At 39.8% G+C, this 20535-nt stretch overlaps 1 protein-coding gene across 1 annotated transcript; it reads right to left on the bottom strand.

Annotated features, from left to right (window-relative positions):
* Positions 1-17744: 17744 nt before the first annotated feature.
* LOC137003388 (uncharacterized) lies at positions 17745-20315 on the bottom strand. The gene is made up of 2 exons (XM_067363524.1): positions 20276-20315; positions 17745-19942 (listed from the first exon to the last, which is right to left on the bottom strand). The coding sequence occupies exon 2, from the start codon at positions 19932-19934 to the stop codon at positions 18108-18110; it is 1827 nt and encodes a 608-aa protein (XP_067219625.1). The 5' UTR covers positions 19935-19942; positions 20276-20315; the 3' UTR covers positions 17745-18107.
* Between the last annotated feature and the right edge of the window lie 220 nt (positions 20316-20535).

The following is a 20535-nucleotide window of genomic DNA, read 5'->3' as shown; positions in this document are numbered from 1 at the left end:
GGTCCAAACTGGAGAGCTGTTGTCAGCATTTTCATAAAACATCCTTGTTTTATGAAAGAGGTTCTTACAAGTTCCCATTACATAAAAAAAGGATCAGCATACTGAATGATTTGTAAGGGATTCGTCCAGTCAGCAGGCCCTTATTGCAAAATAACCCAGTCAGGATAATAAGGATGCAGCCACAATGGTGGAACTTTTGCAGAGGCCTTTGTGCAGAGTCTTGGCCTTACTTGACCAACCTGATGCCAATGTTGAGCATGCTTAGCACTGGTGGTGACATGATTCTGTAGCTGGATCCTCAGGAGGAGAAAGTCCTGGTTCTTGCTGGACACCCTGGGGTGTCCTGAAGCCTTCTTCACCACAGTTGAACCTCTCTCCTTGAAGTTCTTGATGATCCAATAAATGGTTCTTTCAGGTACAGTATTCTTTGAAGCAATTTCCTTGCATTTGAGGTCATTTTAATGCAATGCAATGATGGCTGCAGGTCTTACTTTGGAGGTAACCCTTTTGTAGCAATCAGTCTGCTCTTATAATCCATATGATATGATTAGTAAATTATGTTAGCTGGTCATTTTGTGCCAGGGTCAAAAACAGTGAAATTTGTGTTTTTTTTGGCCAATGAAGTTTATTGCAAAATGCATCTTATGAATATTTGCACAATAGAAATCTAGAAATAATGTGAATCAATACCACAACAGCTGAGGTGGCAAACTTTGCAAAACACAACATTTGTCACAAAATTGCATTTCTTTTTCTATCCTCGCACATTTTTAACAGCAAAAATGTGTTCTGTGTGAATGGCCTTAGGAACTCCCCCCATACTTACGGTGAAGCTTTGAAACATATGCAAAACGTTTGGTTCAAATTGAACCAATAATTCAGAGTGCCTACACATCAAATGCCTACATATGTGAGTTTTGATGGGTTGATCATGAACCATGCCTTCCTTTTTTCTTGTCCAAATCATTTGTTCTTTCTTGAAGTGACAGCCACATACGTACAACATATAGACAGCAATTCACCTCCCGAGATGAACAGCAATGTTTTATTGTTCATTTTACTAATATGGCTTTATAACAAAAGAGATTCCTACTATCTAAGGTAATAAAAACATAGGCTATATATAATGAATGAAAGTCAGTGACCTCTCAGATTCTGGAGGTCAGTTCATTTTACCATAGCCTATGTGGCTGATACAATTCAAAGAACATTTCAAAGAACAAACAATAATATAAGCATGAGGTGTGAGGCTGTGAGGCACTGTGCCTAAACAGTGGTTTAATTCTGTGAAGGTACTAAAGGGCATGGAAGAAGATGAGAATGATGTGGTGTCTCAGGATCATAACATCATACAACATGAGTGTTACATTTTGGCTAAGCACTTTGCTTCCATGTGGGATTATGCAAATCACACTTCTCTGTCTGAGAAAGAAATTACCTGTAAGTTGTCCATTACACCACCTCTGAGTGTTGGACAAGTTAAGTCTAGACTCCACAAAGTGAATGCAGCAAAGGCTCCTGATGGCATCCCTCCTTGTGTTTTAAAGACCTTTCTTGAGGAGCTGGCACCGGCGTTATGTGATATCTTCAACTCATGCATGCAATATAATATTTATCCAAAACAATGGAAGGAGGCTATAGTCAAGGCTGTTCCTTAAAAAGCAAAGCCCAGTTTTCCAGCAGATTACTGTCAGATTTCATTAATCAGCTGTGTTGTAAAAGTGTATGAAGGAATCCTCAGAGATGCCATTTTGGAGGATACTAAAATTGAATCAGAACAACATGGTTTTATGGCGAACAGATTTACAGACACTGCTCTGATTCAAATTTTGCAACACTGGCATGAAGCACTCAACAGCAACCCTAAATTGGATAGCTTCTAATGTGATCTCTACCTGGGCTGACTCAGAAGGCCTTGGATTCAGTGGCAGAATGGAGACAGGAATTTACATTGTAAGGCAGTGGACATGGTCATCAGTGCCAGGAATGAGGAAAATATTCCCTGCCCTTCTTCTCCTGTTATTTCAGGACATGTAATTAGCAAAGTTTACACCTTTAAACTGCTTGGAGTTCAAATTTCTTCTGACTTGTCATGGGAGTACATGATTTTGAAAGTACGTCCTAGAATCTACTATCTTTGGGTTGCTAAAAAAGCAGGTCTCGCTTGTGATGTTTTAACACAAATATATTTGACTTTAATATGGCCAGTTCTTGAGTACGCTAGCCCAGTATGGGGTGGACTACCTAAAGGTCTCTCTGATGAGTTAGAGAGGGTTCAAAAGGGTTCATACTTTTACTAAATTTATTAAAGGGGACCTATTATGCCCCCTTTTACAAAATGTAAAATAAGACTCTTATGACCCCAGAGTGTGTGAAGTTTTAAGTCAAAACACCCCACAGATAATTTTTTAGAGCATGCTAAAATTGCCACTTTTTGGGGTTGAGCAAAAATGCACCATTTCAGCTGTGTGCCCTTTAAATGCAAATGAGCTTCTGCGCTTTGCCTAACTGGGACACACTTAACGACTAGCTGAAACATTCTAAGACTGAACTCAACACTTTATATGATTTTAAATGCTGACTATAAACACCGACTGAATGCAACCACTTCTGACTTTGTGTGTTTGGGCATAATCAGTCATAAGTATCAAATTACATTCATAATCGGCCTTACAATCGTTAAGTGTGTCCTCGGCTTAAGAGGGCAGAGCTTTATAGCGCCTTTCCATAGCTCAAGGTCGCTTCACAAAGTGCTAAACAATACATTTGCACATCCACATACACAATACAAACACATAAGGCCACATATATCCATAAATCAACTCCGATGAACTGTAATAAAGTGCTCTCACCTTCATTACTGCCATATCTAGTATCACTTTGGAAGCTGTAAGCTGGATCACAAACAGTTTACTGATTTATCCTTGAGTAACACTTTTTAGCACAACCTCTGTTTTGTATTGTCCCTTTGCATTGACATTCGTTCACAGTTTGAAATAATTCGCACAGACATAAACAAATTTCAGTAGAGTTGAGAGAGCATTTTCTTCGAAAAAAAAAAATGAATCCACCTCGTCTTCAGCGACTCAGATTTTGTGAGTAAATGGAGAGAGCTATGTGGATTAATCCATCCAGCTACAGAACACCAAAAACTCTTGTCAGTGCAGCAATGGCGGACTGTGTACAACTTGCTGTGAACTCACTCAGGGCAATTTTATGTTACAGTTTTTTTACAATCACTTTGTTACTATTTTCAGAACCTTGCACATTTTTCAAAACTTTAACCCTTTTTTCAATTGCTTGGATACAATACACATGAAACTTAGATCATTTGTTCATTCAACAAAAATCATGTGTTCAATATGACACAACTTAACATCAAAGTACTAATATTTCAAAAGGCAATTCACACATTACATTTCAAATGAGTGTCTATTACAGTTTTTTCTGAATGCTTAAGCGCTAATCGTGATTCTTGTAGCACAATTTCTAAAACTATTAATACGTATAGCAAAACCACTCACTGAGTTTGCAAAACTAAAAGCACAAACACTGCTTTGCACTCAGTTTGCAATTTTGTAACACACACTTTGCAAAACTGTAGGCACAATTCACTGCACAACACTCTTTTTGCAGAACTTTAAACACAACTCACTTCTTACACTCAATTACCAAATTTCCAACACACTCCTAGCAAAATTATACACATGTATGGCTATCATTAACACTATTTTGCCAACTGTCTGGCACACTTTCACATGTGAAAACTGTTTTAGATAATTAGTTCACTTTGCAATCAGCCTAAGCACTATAAATAAGCCACAGGTAAGCTGTCTGTGTGGAGTACAATGGAAGGAGCAGTAAGAGTGAGAAGAGTGAGAATCAGAGGAGGCCGAGGAGGCCGAGGGAGAGGACATGGAGGTAAAGAAGTTGGAGGAAGAGGACGTGGAGGTGAAGAAGCGAGAGGGTTAGAGGAAGTTAGAGGAAGAGGATAAGGAAGAGCAAGAAGAGGACGAGGAGGGGAAAGAGGAAGGGTAAGAAGAGTAAGAAATAGAATAACTGATGACATCAGAGCTACAATAGTGGACCATGTCATCAACCATGGGATGACCCTGAGGGAAGCTGGCCAACGGGTTCAGCCTAATTTGAGCCGCTACACTGTGGCAAGCATCATTAGGACATTTCGAAATGAGAATCGGTAAGTACTTTGTAGCACTGCCATACTCTAATGAGAAACACAAGAGTACCATACACAAAAATACTGAAATTGTTACTTTACAGAATTGCTAGACGTCCAGATGTTGGGGCCAGAGGAAGAATGTTCACTCCAGAGCAAGAGACCCATATAGTGAACATGGTGATTGCCAATAATGCAAAAAGACTGCGCGGAATACAGCAGCGCATAATTGATAATGACACCACCTTTCAAAATATACACAGTGTAAGCATTTCTGCACTAAGTCGTGTACTTGCGCGCCACAGAATAAGAATGAAGCAAATTTACAGAGTTCCTTTCGAGAGAAACACAGAACGTGTAAAGCAACTGCGATATGACTATGTGCAGGTAAGCTATAGTGTCATTGGTTCTGAATTTGGAAGTGCATACTGTAGTGCTGTGCATGGGCCTGATGTGTTGCATTTGTTTTGTCTTGTCCAGAGAGTGATGGAACTAGAAGCAGATGCCATGGGACATGAGCTACTTTTTGTAGATGAGGCCGGTTTTACAGTTTTTTCCAATTGCTAACACACTAAAATGACATGCACAGCACAATTATTTAAACTGACACACAGAGAGCAAAACTTCTTCTCAAGTCTCCAAAAGTCTAAACACCTTTTCTGTTTTACACACAATTTGCATTTCAAAATAGCACTTTTTAAATTCACTAAATACAGTTCTCTGCATAAGACACAACAATCTGACATAAAGTCACATGTTTGCCATTTCAAAACACTGCCATTCAAAATGACACTACATGAGCTAATTGGCCAATTACATGTGCCACCTGGCCAAACACCTCAGTGGTTAATTGTTAACACTTCAATCAGGATGTAAGCACTATGAAAAGACCACAGGTGAGAACCTTTTTTTTTTTACAACAACAATGGAAGACATTGCAGAGAGAGGAAGAGGAAGAGGAAGAGGAAGAGGGAGGTTGAGGTTGAGAATAAGAGGGGGAGGAAGAGTGAGAGGTAGGGGTAGAGCAGGTAGAGGAGTTCATGGCCAAAGAAGACAAACACTTTCAAATGAAATCAGAGCAACCTTAGTAGATCATGTCATCAACCATGGGTTGACAATGCGTGAGGCTGGACAGACTTGAGCCGTTTTACTGTCGCCTCTGTCATCCGGACCTTTAGACTGGAGAACAGGTATGTAACCAAAATTTCATGTAGTACACATGTAGTATACCCCATGTCATAGTGTATCAGTTGGGTGACACCTGTTTACTTAGTGTATGACATCAGCCATTCATGAACTGTACAAGTTTCCTGTACAATGTACTCTACTGTGGGGGAAAATATTTAGGCCAAGCCCTATATATATTTTTATTTTATTTTTTCTAAAGGACTGAGAGACGACACCATGGTGGAGGAAGGGGCCAAATGTTCACCGGGGTACAGGAAGCTGCCATTGTAAACTTGGTTTTGGAAAATAATGAAATCAGATTACGAGAAATTCAAAGCCACATCATCCAAGACAACACCTTATTCAACAACATTCAACGAGTTAGTCTGTCCACATTGGCTCGCATTCTCAAGCGAAACCAAATCAGAATGAAACAACTTTATAAGGTGCCGTTTGAGAGAAACTCTCAAAGAAACAAAGAGTTCAGACGAGCATATGTGGATGTAAGTACTATATTGACTGCAGTACACTACACACAACATTGTTTCCCAGTGTACTGGATAACACCATATTGACTGATTTTTGTTCTTTGTTTTCAGGGAGTACTGGAAATGGATGCTCATGCAATCCCACATGAGTTCATCTTTATAGATGAGGCTGGGTTCAACCTAGCAAAGACCAGAAGAAGAGGGAGAAACCTCATTGGCCACAGAGCCATTATAGATGTTCCTGGCCAACGTGGTGGGAACATCACAATGTGCGCTGCCATCTCCAATATGCATGGTGTCCTCCACCGTCATGCCAAACTTGGACCATACAACACAGCCCATATTCTCACATTTCTGGACAGACTTCACAACATTCTCATACCACCAGAGCGTATGAATGATGCAGACCATCAAAGAAACCGGTACGTTGTAGTATGGGACAACGTGAGCTTTCATCGTGCAGCCCCAGTCCAAAACTGGTTTGCTGACCACCCAACATTTCTCGTGCAATACCTCCCACCATACTCACCATTTCTGAACCCCATAGAAGAATTCTTTTCGGCATGGCGGTGGAAGGTATACGACCGGCAGCCCTTTGTGCGCATGCCTCTTGTGCAGGCCATGGAAGAGGCATGTGATGAGATTGATGTGGGTGCAATTCAGGGATGGATAAGGCACTCAAGGCGCTTCTTCCCTCGATGTCTGGCAAGGGAAGATATTGCCTGTGATGTTGACGAGGCGTTGTGGCCAGACCCGGCTGTGCGGCAAGATGCTGCCTAATTATTTTTCTTGCCTTTTTTTTTAGTTTTTTTTTTTTACTGTAATATATTTTTTTTTCAGAAATTTTCTTTTTCAGTTTACTTTTTTTGTAAGAATATTTTTGTTCAGTCCCATGTAAATATATCTGCTGTGCTTATGTTGTACTGACTTGTTTACTGTAGTGAAGGAAAAAAAATAAAAATGTTGCAACAGCATGTGTGTGTATCTGCAAATATTTCTGTGCATGTGAACAATCTGATACATATTTTAGTATTATGGCAAAGCATACTAAAGATGGGGGTGCTTTTCATTATGCCCAACAGTGTGTAGGTGGTTAGGCAAAAATCTGGTAATATGAATGAAGTGTGTGCCATTTCATGCAAAAGTTTGATTTTGATAATGCTCTGTGTAGTTTCGGTTGCAGTGCTTCATTTTGCAGGATATATGAGGTATTTTGCAGTTTGGGTGTGTGGTTTTGTGAATTGTGTTAAGTGTTTTGATAAAACCAGACTAGTTTGAAAAATTGTGTGTTAGCAATTGGAAAAAACTGTAACCTCAGTAAAACCAGGAGACGTGGCAGGAACATTATTGGACACCGTGCCATCATCAATGTCCCAGGACAACGTGGTGGTAACATAACCATGTGTGCAGCTATAAGCCAAAATGGTGTTGTTCACCATCATGCAACCATAGGCCCATACAACACTGCACACATTATTGCATTCCTGGACACCTTACATGACATGCTCACTGTTCAGAGACCAGAGCATACCCGATATGTCATCATATGGGACAATGTTAGTTTCCATAGGGCTGCTTTGGTCCGCAACTGGTTTACAGACCACCCATCCTTCATGGCACTCAACCTCCCTCCATACTCTCCATTCTTAAATACCATCGAGGAGTTCTTCTCTGCCTGGCGCTGGAAAGTGTACGACCGTCATCCTCATCAACAGGTAGCCCTTTTACAGGCAATGGAGGAGGCATGTGGAGATATTGACCAGGCATCATGTCAGGCCTGGATACGGCATTCAAGGAGATATTTTCCCCGGTGCCTTGGACTGGAGGATATCGCATGCGATGTGGACGAAATTTTGTGGCCGGACCCAGAAAGACGACATGATGTAGGCTGATTGTCTTTTTTTTTCTTCTTTTTTTTTGGTGAAATTACTATTTTGTGTTCTGACTTTGTCTTGGTTTTGATGAGTGTGAATAAACACCAATACTTGAAGTTTGGATCCTTGTATGTTTACATGACACTATGACAAAAGTATGACCTCAAATTGACATTTCACAGAGAAAGCAAAAGCCAGATATGTTTTGTATTCATACCATCAGTGTGTAGTTGGCACATTGTGTGCTTAGTAGATGATGGCTTGTGTTTACTGTTTGATACGAAAACACCATTTTTACGAAGGTGTGAAGAGTTAATCTAGCTGTGTAAGCTTTTGCAAGAGAACTACAATTTTTTGATAATTGGGTGAAAGGTTTTCTTATTTGTGTGTAGAGTTTTGCAAAAATAGCCAATAGTTACAAAAAATGTGCTTAAGCAATCAGAAAAAACTGTAATTTCCTTATAATGATCTAACTTTCAATTCATACAACTGCTCAAAATGATAAGTAACTGTTGCATTACTCTTAATGCATAGTTGTATGGAAACGGACAAACAATCTTCCATGTTTACTGCAAATTATGAAAGTTTCAGGATAACAAGATTCATTATCACCAATTAGCATGGAGCATGAACCAATTAGACTACAATATCCATGGATGTAGCCTATGATATTTTATCATAATGCTTCATCAGACACTATGTCTATGGCCCTAAATACTTTACCACCTTTTCAGACTATTTACAGTATTGACAGTAGTGCACTGTATAGATGCAGGCCCTTGTAATTGCTTGTCCAATTTTGCCAACTCGTTACTGATGATTGAGTGCACATTGTGGAATGAGTATATACAACATTGCTTTTTCAGAAAAAAGGGGCATTTTCATCATCAAAACACCTTGAATTTTACTTTAAAAATGGAAAATATCACAAAAACGAGGCCATTTCATAACCTATACCTCTCTTCCCCCAAAATTATATTTTGCATAAAGAAAATGAGGCCTTCAATGAAGGTACTACAGTTTTTTTTATTCGCTTTGGTACTATTTTCACATCTAAGGTGTACATTTTCAAAACTCTTAGTACAAAAATCCAAACTGATCACACTTGTAATGCAGCTAGTCATTCTTTCAAAACCTGATGGAATGCTTTCAGTCAGTTGCACATGATTTCATTCCACATAATCATTGTTTCAAACACAAGATTATTGTAATATGTAATGGGAACATTTGGTTTAATCACTGAATCACAACAGTTTGATCTTATTTCAGTTTAGTACTTTTAACATTCAGTTAATTCAGTAGCAAACAATGTAAGATACATGTTTCAAATCACCCTTGATGCTGAAATAATTACATTCACACATATGAAACATTAGAAAATACACTTACATTACCTAAATTACATAATTGACATAATATTTGTAATAATGTCTATTCAGTGCCTTATCAAAAGGTGTGAAGTATGACATGGTCATGAGGTTTTGTGTAGAACAGAGTGTGCTGGCAATACAGTAAATGTTCTCACTGTACCATATGACTGAATCTATACTGTAGTTGATCTTTACAGATGAAGGGTGAGTTACAGTAATGAGGCAGTCTCTCTATACCATGGTAATACTCTAATCAGTCTGAAGTTATACAGTCAGTCCTTACAGTCAGTTATACAGTCACTCTATTCTGCTCTGTTCACAAATTTCAACACGCTATATACCGCTATATACACGCATATAACTATATATTATATCCCCTAACTCTAAACCTACCAACCTACCACAGAAAACATTCTGCATTTTTACATTTTATAAATATATAATTTTGTATGATTTATAAGCCGTTTTCCTCATGGGGACCAAAAAAAAAAAAGTCATGGTAAACCCTGCGTTGTGAACCAAATGTTCAAACCAAAAGGATGGTAAATAGCAGTAAATTTAGAACCAGTGGGGACATTTGGTTCACAACGCAGGGTTTACCATGACCCCACACACTCTGACAATTGTGGTCATCTAACATAAATTGCATATAATGTAAAAAGAATTAATTACATTTGATTATCCATATCGGAAAATGCAAACAAGTTCTATAGCAACTATGCCTATAGAATCAATATCTAGAGAAATCTATAGGTGTACCAAATGATCCATTGATTAACCATTAAGTCCAGTTGGATTACAGTTTTTTACAGACGCTAGGACACATTTCTCATTACTTAGGTCACTTTTGCAAAACTCTTCACACAGTTCTCCTAACCAACTTTCATTTTGGCAAAGCAGTTCATTTCACATTCAAAATGCACTAAATCTACCAAAACACTTTATTCAGGTCTCAAATCAACTCATTCTTCCAAAACACTAGCAAAGGTTGACAGCCGACAAACACACTTTGTCACCCACAAAACAATGACCTGAAAAACACTAACAACATGTAGCATTATACAGTGTTTTCTTGTGTAAAACAAGGACACATTTCTGATTAATTTACACCAATATATGGTACTGAAATGAATCAGACATGATGCAGAATTTGTCAATATTTTATGTCGTTTATTTATTTTTATTTTTTTGCATTGAGTAATTCCAAAATACAAGAATTTGTAACACACCATCCACTGATACAGATACAATTCAATTGTTTTTATAGCATTTAATTTTAAGATTTAAAATATATTTCATTAAAATATTACTGTAGGAATGTAGCAAATTGCTGTCTTATTCAGTTTTGTATTATGTTATTGTTTTGAACACAAGTTTAACAGTTTTGAAAACAGTATGTAAGCATGTGCAAACTGGCCTGTATGTACAAAGAGTTTTGGCAGTTGTTGTGTCTGAGTGAGAAAAGAATTCATGAAATTTGAGAGATGTAGTCATTGAATGCATTTTGTGCCAAAACAATGATAACTGATCCTCAGTTTAGCCCACATAGACTTCTGTTGTGCTCACTGTGTGAAGAGTTTTGCAAAAGTGACCTAAGTATTGAGAAATGTGTCCTAGCGTCTGTAAAAAACTGTAAATAATAGATAAATGTATTAAACTGAATGAGAAGAGATGCAAATCAAAAGTTCCCTTTCAAGGGAACTCGCGCTGCGTAAAAACGCTATGGGAACGCCTCTGCGTGATGTCGTCTGAAGCACGTATGCAATCTGTCAAATCAGGAGACGGAACGTCATAGGCGGGTGACGTCACTGACCAGGAACCATAAAGCCGGCCCGTAAAAACTGTCATTCAGCTTCTGTGTCTTCAGCAAGTGCTAAGTGTGATTGTCCTATCTATTTATTGTTCTCTGTTTATGACGAACAAACAGCATTTCAAGAAGTCTGTTCATCCCTCCCGCGTTTATCCCGGGATATGATACACATGGAATGTGTATTGTTTGTTTGGGAGTGCTCCCACCGAGCTCTCTTTGAGGAGGGCGGCTCGGCTTGCGTTTCTCAGGGCTTGGGTCCCGTTTCTGAGGCAGTTCGGCGCCTTAGGTCTTGAGATTCGCATATGGATATAGCAGAAGGGTTTAAGACGGGCCATGCCCTATCTTTGCTTTCACCTGCTGCATCTAAAAAAAAAAAAAAAATAGTATCTATTTCGGAGGCAGGAAGCACGCATTGCGGTTTCTTCCTCTCCGGTGGATACAGTCACGTTAATGGCGTCTAGTTCTGAGGAGCTGGATGTTGTTAGCGTGACTATGGGAGATTCTGAAGACTCGCCACTTCAATCTCCCGCAAGAGGTTTTACAGTTTTTTCCGACCTCCACACTGAGGTGTCGGGGTTGTGGAATAAACTTTTTCTCATACTATATATTTTACATCAAAATGTGTGGTTGTGAGAAAGCATGGTTATATGGCTGCTGGCGGGAAGCAGCTGTGACCAGGGCGCAGACAACACCAGACAGAGCATTGCTATCCGTATTTCCCCTCAGAGGAGTTGGAAAGCGGGGCAACGCTCGCTGGCGAAATTCTTTTAAGCAAGATGGGTCTGAGGACCGTCATTGCTGTTAGAACTTCACCAGAACCAAAGCCTGACAGTGTTCACCTCGTCATACGGTGCCTGTCTGTCCTTTGGTGCCCCCGAGGGGGATTGTGCTGATTGCACAAAACTCACCAGGACCCAACCTTGAGAGGCTGGTTCTTTGTGTAGTTTCCCTCCAAAGCCAGACGGCGTTTACCTCTTTATACGGTACCCGTCTGCCTTTGATACCCTCAAGGGGGCGCTCTGCAACCCCGCCGCAATGCCGGGGTGCAGTGATCCCTTGCGAGTCACTCGAGGGTGGCTCGCATTCTCTGTGACAGCCAGGCCAGTTGTTCCCTGCCGGTGCGCCGATTCAGGGCATTGTGCTGGCTGCACAATACACACTACCCTGATAGTGTTTTCTAGGGGCGCTCTGCTGACCCGCAACACAACGCAACATCCTTGGGTGACTCGCGTTCCTCTTGGTAGCCCAGTCAATTGTTCCCTGCCGGTGCGCCGATTCAGGGCATGTGCTGGCTACTTAAGAACATATCAGGAGCCAGTCTTGAGAGGCTGGTTCCCGAAAAAAAAAAAAAATAAATTTTGAGGGTGGTCCCTTCCGGAGACAGACAGTGTTCACCTCATTTTACGGTGCCTGTGAGTCTTCGGTGCCCTCAGGAGGGCGCTCTGCCAACCCCGCCGCAATGCCGGGGCGCAGTAGTTCCCTGCGTGTCACCCGAGGGTGGCGCGCTTCAGCAGTTCATGCCAGTTGTTCCCTGCCGGTCCGCCGCTTCAGGGCACTGTGCTGGCTGCTTATGTCACACCAGAGGCCAGTCTCGAGATACTGGTACCCCTAGTAGATTTTTTGTCAGAATGAAAATCTGTCAAAAGTATCTCAGTGGGTCCTGCGAACTATAGAAAAGGGGTATGCGATTCAGTTCGAAACACGCCCACCCTGATTCAATGGGATTCTATCCATGGTGGTAGATCCCGAGCAGGCTCTGGTATTGGTACAAGAAGTGCAGACACTCTTGCGAAAGGAGGCTATAGAAAGGGTCCCTCCTCCCAGCAGGGAGTCAGGCTTTTACAGCCGTTACTTCATTGTGCCAAGGAAAGACGGAGGATACGTCCGATTTTAGATCTGCGACAATTATATTGAACAGTAGCAAGGCTCAAGTTCAAAATGCCATGTTGTGTCACAAATCAGATCCGAGGATTGGTTTGTGACGATAGATCTAAAAGACGCGTATTTCAATGTGTCAATCCTTCCACATCACAGAGAATTCCTGAGGTTTGCTTTCGGGGGCGAAGCACACCAATATCGGGTTCTCCCCTTCGGCCTAAGCATTGTCACCCTGAACTTTTACCAAATGTGTAGATGCGGCGCTGGTGCCCTTGCGCATGCAGGGCATCTGCATTCTCAACTACATAGACGATTGGTTGATTCTCGCTCAATCTGAGCATATGGCGGTTCAACATTGAGGTGTTGTTCTCGCTCATATGGAAAAGTTGGGGTTGAGACTAAACGCAAAGAAAAGTGTGCTTTCTCCTGCAGAGAACCTGGCCTGGTATGGGACTTGGTGATTATGAGAGCCCGTTTATCTCCGGCTCGAATAACATCAATCCTCAATACCGTCTCGGACATAAGGCAAGGCCAGTCACTCACTGTAAAACAGTTCCAGAGACTGTTGGGTCTGATGGCAGCAGCGTCCAACGTTATACCTTGTGGCCTGCTGTACATGAGACCGCTGCAGTGGTGGCTCAAAACCAAGGGGTTCTCACCGAGGGGGAATCCATTTCGTATGATCAGAGTCACGTGGCGATGCTTACGTGCTTTAGACATATGGAAGCAACCTTGGTTTCTATCCCAGGGACCTGTGCTGGGGGCTCTCAGTCGTCGCATCACGCTAACGACAGATGCATCCCTCACGGGCTGGGGGGCGATCGTGAGTGGTCGCTCGACACGGGGTCTGTGGCAGGACCATCATCTCACATGGCATAAATTGTCTAGAAATGATGGCGGTATTTCTAGCATTGAGATACTTCCTTCCAGACCTCAGAGACAAACATATGTTAACAGACAACACATCAGTAGTCTCGTATATAATCACCAGGGGGGTCTGAGATCACGCCCGCTTTACAAGCTGACGAATCAAATTCTCCTGTGGTCCCAAGGGAAACTGCTATCCCTTAGAGCAGTTTACATCCCAGGGTACCTGAATATGGGAGCAGACATCCTGTCGAGGCAGGGGCCGAGGCCCGGGGAATGGAGACTTCATCCGGAGGTGGTGAAGCTCCTTTGGGAGAACTACGGCTAAGCCAGAGTGGATCTGTTTGCGTCTCGAGGGACGACTCACTGTCCACTGTGGTTCTCCATGTCAAACCCAGCACCTTTTGGGCTGGTTGCTATGGTACAGCCGTGGCCAAGGCTACCGCTGTACGCTTTTTCCCCAATCGCTCTGCTCCCGGGAGCTCTCAAAAGCGGGCGGTCTGATACTGCACCCCCGCACGGAGTTATGGAAGTTATGGGCGTGGCCTCTGAGGGGGCACGTCTCATAGATTCCGGTCTCTCAACTGAGGTTGTTGAGACCATACCCGCATATAACACGTTTCCTTCGTGGCACAATGAGGATAAGACCTGCAGTTCACGAGAGTACCGACATGGGATTTGGCCACTGTGTTACAGGGCCTATCTATGGCTCCCTTCGAACCCATCGAAGAGGTTGCAGAAAAGTTTCTACACTAAAAACAGAGTTTCTCATCACTATCTCGTCTCTCAAGAGAATTGGAGACATTCAAGCCCTGTCGGTTGCTCCATCGTGTCTTGAATTTGCGCCTGGTAAATGTAAGGCATTTCCACATCCCAATCCAGGATATTTTCCTAAGGTTCTCACTAATACTGCGATACCTATCATGCTGCAGGCCTTCTGTCCTCCTCCGTTTAAGTCTTCAGACCAGGAAAAGCTAATCTGCTATGTCCAGTACGGGCATTGGATGCGTATGTTGATGAACACCTGTTCGTATGTTTTGGTGCACCAAGAAAAGGTCTACCAGCATCTAAGCAGAGAATAAGCAAGTGAGTGGTCGAGGCTATCTCACTTGCTTATGAGGCGGTCGGGTAGCCTTCACCATTGGCTGTCCGAGCGCACTCTACAAGGAGTATGGCTGCCTCCAAGGCTTTTATTTCTGACATTTGTGAGGCAGCAGGCTGGTCCTCACCGCACACATTTGTGAGATTCTACGAGGTAGATCTCGGCTCCGCTCCAGGGGCACAGGTGTTACTGTGAGTTGTGCGCTTTGGCTTCACACGATCGGTCACTTGTTACTATGGCGACGTTGGTATGGCGTTCCCATAGCGTTTTTACGCAGCGCGAGTTCCCTTGAAAGGGAACGTCTCGGTTATGTATATAACCTTAGTTCCCTGATAGGGGAATATGCCCGAAAGCGACTGATTTTGAGAAGCTGAATGACAGTGACAGAGAAGAATGACAGTGTTTTACGGGCCGGCTTTATGGTTCCTGGTCAGTGACGTCACCCGCCTATGACGTTCCGTCTCCTGATGTGACAGATTGCATACGTGCTTCAGACGACATCACGCAGAGGAGTTCCCATAGCGTTTTTACGCAGCTTCTCGTTCCCTATCAGGGAACTTAGGTTATATACATAACCGAGACGTTTTATAGCAGTAGCATTATGAAAGGCAGTTACTGTGAATGAAACATTTGTATAGATGAAACACTTATTTTGAGAAGTGAAAACGATACTTTCTGATTTTGTGCATTGTACTAACACAATTGAAAATATGCTGAAATGTTTGAAAAAAGTGCACTTTTGATGATTTGTTGTGATATTAGTATTAAGAGTTTTGAAAATTTACCAGTTGCTTTTGAAAATTGTACCAAAGCGAATAAAAAAAACTGTATGACAGTATGTGTAATGACAATTAACCACATCTGTACTAAAAAATTCTCATTGATAGCTGATTACAGTACTCTTTTTTCTTTTCTATTTCATAGCTAATTATTTTTGCTTTGATTCAAATAAAGCTATGTTGTGATTTTACTGTAGTGTTTTGCATCAATATATTACAAACTTTGTTCAATGATTCCACTGTGTCTGTAGTATTCTCTCTACTACTGCAGTACTTTTACAGAGATGTATTTACTGTACATATAGTACCATAATGAAACCTGTATCACCTATTTTGTTCTACAATATTTAATGATTGTACGAACAATGACACAGTGAAACTATAGGTTGCTTGTGTGTGGGTGATCTATAGTTATGTTTCAATGGTATTTCACAGTAAATTTGTGTTTTGAACCAATGATTGTGCAAGTGCAAGATTTCTTTAAAGATGTGAATGCACAATGCAATGTTTTGAACATTAGACAGCCTGTGTTACAAGTGATAACCGTTTTGAGTTTTGTGTCTAGAGTTTTGAAAAATGACATCAAGGTGCTAAAATAGTAGCAAAGTGATTGTAAAAAACTGTAAAACGGCAGTGTCTGTCAACATTCATGGGCGGGGCCTGTGGCTAATGTGACATCACATTGCCAGGGATTTGGAAACGGCTTGTTCTGAGACACTGCTTATGATTTATGGGGATTAAAAAAAGGAGTGGGTGTATTTTTATCATTATAGGGTGGTTGCGTACACACACTGCCATCACACATTTATGTCCAAACACCCTTTAAGGACAGTTCATCACCTCTTCATTGTTTCCTGTCTTTGGCCCCAACACCTACTGCAGTGCAGAAAAATTTGCCATGTCCAGGAGTAAAACAAAAGACATGAACTTTCTTTTGTCCCACATGCTCTTAAATTGCTTTACAAATAAATTTTAGGTGTTTGTATGAACACTATTTCGGATTTTTTTCCCCCTGTGTATTTGTGCTGTATTACCTCACAGAAATCAATGATATTATTATTATGTCTGAATTATTTTATTTAACTTGCTTTTTAATTTGTTTTAAACCAGTCATATAGTGGTTGTTTTTGAGTATGTGTTGTGTTTGACACACTTCAGGGTTTTGTGCTGCAATATCCTGCCTTGACAAACCTTAAATAAAACTACATTTTATTAACAACAAATTAACAGTGATTATCAGCTAGGACACTTTAATAATTTGACACATGATCATTATTTTTGTCAAGATATGTATTTCATTCTTCATGGGTTAAATATAACCTGCAGGGTGAAGGGTCAGTGTCCATATGGCTGGCGAGCAGCTAGTTGTGGTTTTGTTCAAAATAAATGTAATTAATAAATATCTGTCAAGATCATTCTACTGTTCACAATCTCTTCATTAACTGAATGTGTAATGCTTTTGCTGTGAACATTTGTGTGAAGATGTGTTTTTGTGTGTGTGGTGGTGGGATAGTTTCCTTTCATGGAAAGTTGAAGTTTTTAGAATCAACTGCATCAAAATGAAACTGAATTGCTGCATCAAAGAATAAACCAGCTATTCTTACTAGAACAGAAAGCTGCTAAAAAGTTGTTTTGTCACCATGGACTAATGGAGAAATGAATGACTGATATCTGTAACTAAAAATAACTGTATATTTTTTTAATTGTAATGCAAAATATTACAATATTATATTTTTAAGTAAAAATAAGTAAGAATATTATAGAATTAGGTACACATAAAATCTACTTAAAACTAAAATTGTCAGAATATTACAAGCAATTAACAAAATGAACACAGGATTATCAGATAAACCCTACAGTATAGTGAGTGCAGCTAAGTTACTAAATAATATGCAGAAACTGTTGTATTATATAACAAACTGACACCTATTAATTTCAGTCACATGACTTTTCCTGCTCATCCACCACATTTATGACCATCAGAGAGGCAAAATACTGTAATGATGCTAAATGCAAAAATAATTTGAAAGTCATTTGTTTGATGAACAAATATTGCAATTAATAAACTATATAAATGTATCGCCTTTATAGCATGTGGAACAATGGAATTTACAAAATCATTTAAAACCAACATATAAAACCACTGCTAGAGAAAATACAGTTATTCACCTTTGGATTTTTTTTTCTTGAGTCTAGTGGAATATCAAAACAAGGACACAGACTCAACTCATTTTCATTTGAGATGCATTTTAATAAGCTGTATAAAACAAGCAAAGAAAGGCTATGTCACATTATTGTTCAATAAAATGTAATATTTTATAATAATGTAAATGGCAAGATTACTGTTAACATTTTACATCATTTAGAATAATTATTTTGTTAATAACAAATTAAGATACAGTATATTAGAGAGATCTGTGATTAACAGTGTAATGTTAGAATAATGTAAAATTTGTCATTCTTATCAGGACACAGACAGCAGATTGTTACAAATCATAACATATAAGATTGGATGAGCTCAGATTGTTAGAATGATATTATCCTGCTTTAAAGCTTTTATGGTTTGTCATAATCTGATTTATTAATAGTGAGTTTTTATCCACTCTTCCAGGGCTCAGTTTCCACTAATTTTTTATCATAGCTCTTGTCCATCAGGAAACGGACCTCTACTCCGGGTGCAATAGCCAATTCAGATTTGAACTGATAAACATCAAAATTGTTGGTACCATCCCCCATCTTTTCAAAATCCACAGCATATTGATATGTGCTGTAATATTTATGTGCTTCTTGTGAACTAGTGTAAAACCCCACCCATGAGTAGTAGAAGGTAGTTTTCCAGTCTGTGAAGGACTTCTTGATATAAAGCCGAGCACAGGCTTTACCATCTTTGGTGAACAGCTGCAGACCAGCATCATACATCTGTATTTTTATAGGGATGACATTGTTAGCATCAAAGAACTCTGGTTCATAAAAGAATTCTGGGTAAGACCAGGTTGATGAGGGTTTAGGCTGAAGATTCCCTTTGTCACAAACTGATGTCACTTTTTCATCACTCTCCCAGGGCGTAGTTCGTGCTAAAACATTGTTATATTTTTTGTCCAGCAGGAAGCGGATTTGAACTCCAGGAGCCATAGCCAAACTGGAATCGTACTGGTAAATATCATAATTCTTTATGGTAGTGTTGTCAATCATTGCAAAATTTACAGCATATTGATATGTGTCATAGCCATCATTTTTATCTTGTGAACTTTTGTAGAACCCAACCCATGAGTAGTAAAGAACAGTCTTCCAGTCACTGAAGGTCTTTTTGATGTAGAGTCGAGCACAGGCTTTGCCGTGTCCAGCATAGAGTTGCAGGCTAGCGTCAAACCCTTTTATTCTAATGGGGATCACTTTGTTAGCTCCATCAAACTCTGGTCCATACCATAAGTATGGTTTGTTAAATAAATAATAATTAGAACTTGATGTGTACAGTCGCAGTTGGGGTTGGAGACCATCATTCAGGGAGACAGAAGTATCTAAAGCCCCAGATGATTCATGAATTAGAAAATATGTTTTCCTGACCTGTGTAGGTTCTTGATCACTGGAATAAGTGTTTTGGCAAATATCAATGTATAAATACTTATAGTTTTTCATTATGTCAGCAGGTATCTTCCATATAAGTTTTGAGTAACCTTGTGTAGTTGTTTTAATCTGTAGTTTAATTCCCTCATATGCATTGCACTGGGAATAGGGTGAGCGTTTCTTTCGACGGTTGTTCGGGTTTTTACAGTAGTTGCTGCTGTACCCTGTCTCTGTCAAAAACTGACTGCATCTTTTCTCTTCTGTATCATCATCTTCATTATCATTATCATGGTTTGAGGTGCTGGAAATACCATAATTAGTGCAAGAATAAGTTTGTCTAATCTGCAAGATCAGTGCAGGATCGATCTCATAAGTCTCAGAAGAATTAAAGTCATTCCTGTTTCGGTTATGTGCTGTAACAAACACCCTGGATGTCCTTAATGAACTGTTTTCTTCCAAAGAGATCATAAGCCTGTCCATGTTTCTTTCTGGTAAATTGTTGTTTCTGTAAAACCTCCGCACATACTCCGGCAATGCATTAGCATGACGATAATTTAGATTACCAACAGAATAGTAACTCTGCCTGGAGCTCAATAAGGGAAGAATGACCTCTCCATTTCGAAACAAATGAAATCCATAGACGTGTTCAATAGGATTAAAATTCAAACTGAAACGATTGTTGTTTTGATCAACAACCACTCTTTGGGCAAACCAGAAAATTAATTGGAGTCCATGACGTGGATGAGGTCTTCCATAGCCACTGTTTCTCAAGTCATCAATATTGTTAAGTTTTTTCACAGAAGAGACGCTCACCAGGAAGAGGCAGAAGAGAAGGAAGCAGAGTCTCATGGCACCCATGGCAAAATCTGAATCCAAAACAAAACATTGAATATCAAACATATAAACTGTAAATACTATTTGGATCATGTCAATTTAATGATGGCAAAATGTTGTCTTTTTATGTTGAATTTAAGATTTTAATATTAACATTTTAAAAAAACTGAACGGGAAAAATGTCTGCTATTTTAATGCTTGTACTAAACAAATACAGTAATACATTTTTATTATAATATTATAAAATATTATAATATAATATTTTAGTAAATGTAATTCATAGTCATATTTTTTATCTGAATGGATTTTAAACTCTTTAAAGATATTTGTAATATTCAGTAGACTTAAATTTAAACTCCTCATACCTGAGATTGAAGGTCCTCAGTAGACAAGCCTCTGCATCTCTCACATCTCTTGGACGATTATTTATACAGGAGGAGGCTGTACTTTACAGCAGGGCCAGGGTGTGTCTCTTGGGAGCCTGTAAGACTGTCCCACAGTTGTAGAGTCATTTTCACCATAATGAAAAATTTTGCTCTAATAAAGAATTCTTCTTTACTATAGAGAAAACACCAATGAAGAATATCCTTGAAATACTTTTATTTACTACCAAAAGTCGTATAAG

The sequence above is a fragment of the Chanodichthys erythropterus genome, chromosome 16, assembly GCF_024489055.1.
Source record: "Chanodichthys erythropterus isolate Z2021 chromosome 16, ASM2448905v1, whole genome shotgun sequence".
Taxonomy (NCBI): domain Eukaryota; kingdom Metazoa; phylum Chordata; class Actinopteri; order Cypriniformes; family Xenocyprididae; genus Chanodichthys; species Chanodichthys erythropterus.
This window is presented reverse-complemented; position numbering and strand designations above follow the sequence as displayed.

Excerpts from the sequence above, each read along its gene's own strand:
- LOC137003388 (XM_067363524.1), bottom strand. The coding sequence starts at position 19,934 with ATGGGTGCCATGAGACTCTGCTTCCTTCTCTTCTGCCTCTTCCTGGTG.